Source organism: Charadrius vociferus, unplaced genomic scaffold, assembly GCF_000708025.1.
Source record: "Charadrius vociferus isolate BGI_N301 unplaced genomic scaffold, ASM70802v2 scaffold819, whole genome shotgun sequence".
Taxonomy (NCBI): Eukaryota; Metazoa; Chordata; class Aves; order Charadriiformes; family Charadriidae; genus Charadrius; species Charadrius vociferus.
In genome coordinates this window covers 788,989-793,304 of record NW_009650062.1, presented here as the reverse complement: position 1 = coordinate 793,304, position 4,316 = coordinate 788,989, and the positions used below count along the sequence as shown (strand labels likewise).

The 4,316-nt window shown below is 55.1% G+C and overlaps 1 protein-coding gene across 1 annotated transcript in view; it reads left to right on the top strand.

The window, feature by feature from the left end:
* Window positions 1-2,439, top strand: part of AHCYL1 (adenosylhomocysteinase-like 1) — a 9,788-nt gene extending 7,349 nt beyond the window's left edge. The window contains 3 exon segments of the mRNA XM_009891730.1: window positions 1,079-1,157; window positions 2,122-2,242; window positions 2,389-2,439. Of these exon segments, the coding sequence (XP_009890032.1) occupies window positions 1,079-1,157; window positions 2,122-2,242; window positions 2,389-2,395 (207 nt within the window). The 3' untranslated portion in view covers window positions 2,396-2,439.
* The last annotated feature ends 1,877 nt before the right edge of the window (window positions 2,440-4,316 follow it).

Sequence of the window (4,316 nt, the reverse complement as noted above, 5' to 3'; positions counted from 1 at the left end):
TCGGAAGAAGCTGGGAACACGCAGTTTGGATGGGTCCTTTGCGTGGCACCAGCGCCAGAGATATCAGAGCCACCACCTCTTGGCTGGGATGCCGTTAATGGCGGCGTGAACTTACCGCTTTGGTTACAGCTGGGAGAGAGCTTGTAAATGAGCCAGGTTTGATGGCAGAGCTCCTGCTGTGCTGTGAGCCATGGGCAAGCTCACCTAGCACGGGTTTAAGCTTACCTCAAAGCAAGGCTTTGCTTTGTGTTTGGACTCTTGATGTCCAAAAAGCAAAACCCTGGGGTGAGTTTTGGGGATCTGGAGGTCAGTGGTTAAAACGTTCCTCCCTGGCATCGGTGCTGTCTCAGCTGGGCGGACACGGCGTGTGTCTTGCACTGTTTGTCCAGAGAAAACGCTGATCACGTTTGGCTCCGCTCTGCGACCTGCAGTCGGCGCTGGCTGCGCGAGCCCTCAGTCCGCGAGCGGTGGAAGAAACCCGCTGGGCTGGAAACACCGTGGGGGGACACGGACTGACGGCTGGGGACTGCCATGGGGGAGGAGGACAGCCGCGCGAAGGGTGGGGAATTTCCTTATCCTCACACTTGTCAGCCCAAACCACCGGGGACGGGTGCTGTGTTTTAGACCTGGCGCTCAGCTGCGTGAACCGGCACTTGAGGGAGATGCGTTTTTATTTCTGCTGTGGGTTTTGGAGCGATGCCGCCAGCTTAAAACGAGCAATCCCTTCGTTCCTGTGTGATGCAGCAGGCGTATGGTTTAAAAGAATTAGGGCTGCTCCCCTCACCTCCATCCTCGCGTTCTGCTTTTTCCCCGAGGCGTTAAGCCCAGATGCTGCGCACGAACTGGGTGACATCTCCTCCCCCATCTCTGGTCCTCCCCCAGCAGCGGTGGGATCGTGGAGACCCAGAGAGGGCTGTACCCTTAGGTGGAAGCCTTTCCTTTGAGGCATTTTGGAAATGGTTGCCCCCTCCCTCAGGCTCCCAAAGCCTTATCTCCGCTGCCGTTGTGGGTGTTGAGCGCTACCCAGCTTGGTGGCTGTCCCTGACTGTCCCCGGGCTGTCCCCTGTGATCTCTGCAGGCTCTGGCTCTGATTGAGCTTTACAACGCTCCCGAGGGCCGTTACAAACAGGACGTGTACCTGCTGCCGAAGAAGATGGGTGAGTGAAGGGAACCCAGACTGACATCCCCCGGGGCTGCTGTGGGTCAGCAGTTGTGGATGTGTGGAGAAACTCAAACCTGGGCTGGAAAAAACTTCCCGAGAGAGAATGAGCTGAGGGAAACCAGCAGAGGCAGCGGCCTTAAAACATGCAGGTTATGCGATTTATTTATCCTTAACACTCTGCAGCGTGGCAGGCATCCCTTGTCCCGCAACCTTCCTGCTCCGAGGTTTTTCAGGCGACCCTCGTGCCTTTTGGTGCACGTCCAGCCCTGCTCAGCACAAGGGCATGGGCTCAACTCTGCTGTAGGCTTAACGTGACGGCAAATCCCCAGTGCTAGATGGCAGGAACTGCCTAGCCCGACCCAGCGCGGTGCTCTGACCCTTTTCGTGCCGTATGATGAGTCCATACGTCATCTCCTCGGCAGCACAGTGGGGGGACGTGCACCCCTGATAGAATCATAGACTGGTTTGGGTGGGAAGGGACCTTAAAGACCATCCAGTGCCACCCCCTGCCCTGGGCAGGGACACCTCCCCCCAGCCCAGGTTGCTCCAAGCCCCGGCCAACCTGGCCTTGAACACCTCCAGGGCTGGGGCAGCCACAGCTTCTCGGGGCAACCTGTTCCAGTGTCTCGGCACCCTCATAGTGAAAAATTTCTTCCGTGGGCTAAAGGTGGTTTCACGGTGCTAACTTCCACTCCTTCCAAGGTTTACAGCACACTTTGGCTCATGGGAGCTTTGTTTATAGATGTCCTGTAATTAAGAGTTTATTTTCTTGGTGTGTATGACAAAACCCTTAGAAGAAGCTGTGGACAAACATCCCACAGACGGGGTACTTCTCCTCGCTCTCTGAAAAGCTACTTCTCAGAAGCATTGACCTTTTTGCAACTCTTAAAATGTCTGCCAGCCCAAGAGAGGTGTACGTTACCAACATGATCCCCCCCCTTTCCTCTCCCCCTTCCCAGACGAGTACGTCGCCAGTTTGCATCTGCCTTCATTTGACGCCCACCTGACGGAACTGACGGACGATCAAGCGAAATACCTGGGACTCAACAAAAACGGGCCTTTCAAACCCAATTATTACAGGTCAGTGCCAGCCGGGGCAGGGAGCCGCCGTCTCCCCACCCAGTAGGTGCTGGTGGGGGCATCTCCTTGCACTGGGACAGCGTCAGTTCCCAGGAGCTGTGTCCCCAAGCACCCACCGCCTCACTGTCCCCTCCCTTCTCTTCTAGATACTGACGGACCATACCCATGAAGGACCAGACCACACAAGGCAACATTAGAGAGATTATTTTTAAAGATCATTTTTATTTTGGTTTACCTTTTTCTTTTCTTTTCTTATTTTTTAACCAACAAAAGAACCTGTTTTTACATTTATCAACGTGATTTTAAGGTCACTTTTATTTTTTATTTTTTTTTTCCCCCCCTTTTATGTGATCACATCTCTGTCCGATCTTGGCAGACGACCTGGGTTTCGCTTCTTGCTTTCGTGTGGCTGAAGCCGCTGGGGGCTCCCAGCCCTGGCTCCCGGGGAGGATTTCCCTTTCCTCATGTGCCAAGGGCAGTTCATTCCTGCAGCGATTTTTATTTTATTCTATTTCATTCTCACCACCTTTCCAGCCCGCGTTAGTCTCGGCCGGGATCCCTGCAGATACGGAGATGCTGTTTTACCTTATCTTATGTTTCTTTCTTTGTGTGGATTATCTGCAACTTCTAAATTGCCTTAAAGAGCCCAGTTTTAGCTGCTAGATCAATGCTCCTAACGCTGCTTGGGAGCAGAGTGGCGCCTGCTGGCCATCTCGCGAATAGGTGACTGTCCCCAAGGTCCCTGCGCTGAGGTGGCCCAGGCTTGGTGGCCGCTGGCCCAAGTTTGGTGGCCGGCTGGGTGCGGGGGAGTTCACTGTTTCAGGGTGCTAATCTGAATTCGGACGGGGGTCGCTTACCCAGCATTATCCTCATCTCTCCTAGGTTCTTTTTTTTTTTTGTTGTTTTTTGTTTTTAGCCAAACTGCACCTTAATTGAGTTAAAAACATTTTCTTTTTGTTTGTTTGTTTTTTCCTCTTTTCCTTTTTGATCCTTAAAAAGATATTTTAAAAGGGGGGGATGATGCGGCTGCCTGTCGAGTCCGGGCGCTCACTGCGTCTGAGCAGACCCGTCTCCCACCGAGAAGCGTGGGGTGGTTTTTAAGGGTGTCTGGGGCGTTTTTTTTTGGGGTGTTTCGCTTTTTCTTTCGAGACGGATGCAGAGATGAGCCTTCCCCGTACCCCAGCTTGGGCCCTCTGCACCACGGACCCCTGCACAAAAGCCCTCAGCTCCCCATCGCTACCCCGGCCCTCGAGCTGGGGCTCTCGCAGCTCTTCCCTGTCCTCTCGCAGCGCGTTTCAGCCGCTCTCATTGCCTCATTCATCCCCTTCCCCATCCTCACCCCATGACGTGTTTCTCTTTTACCATCTCTTACAGCTTGTCCCGACATTGGGGAAGCTCCTTCCAACCCAGTGAGGTTTCTCTTGGCTTTTTTTTTTTTTTTATCCTCCCCAAATTGCCTCTTTCTTCCCCCAGCCAGGGCCGGAGCACGGAGGAAAGGAGGACCCCCGCTGCCTGCGTCTCCCGGTACAGGGATAATGGAGATGCTGTGGTACCCGTCACCGGGGCTGCTCCTTCACCTCTGGCCACCCTGTCCCGTGGACCGGCATTGCCTTTTTAGTGGCTGGGTCCCTTCCCGGGGCTTTGCAGGGTTTGGGGTGCCACTGCTTCCCCGGGGGGGATGTGCAAAGCTCCTTCATGGGGATGGGAGGAAGATGGGAGGGATGCTCGTGGCTTTGATTTCCACCCCCTATTCTCCCTTCCTTCCCCCTCCATTTTCCCCTCCTTCTCCTTTGCCTATCCCTCTTTCTCACCCTGCCCCGCTCTCCCCATGGATTTGGGGGATCGCCTGCCTCCCAGGGCCCCCTCCACCCTCCCTCAAACTTCACGGGGTGTCGGGGAGGGGGAATGGACGGACTCAAGGTGGGATGGGTGGCTGCAGGGAGGCAGTGAGGCTGTCCCCCCTTCCCCTTGGGGGGACCCACACCCTGTCCCCTGCGCTTGGGGGTCACGGTCCGTCCCCCCCCCCCTTTCCCATCCCTGTTAGGGTCGAACCTCGGCGTAAGGGCTCCATCTC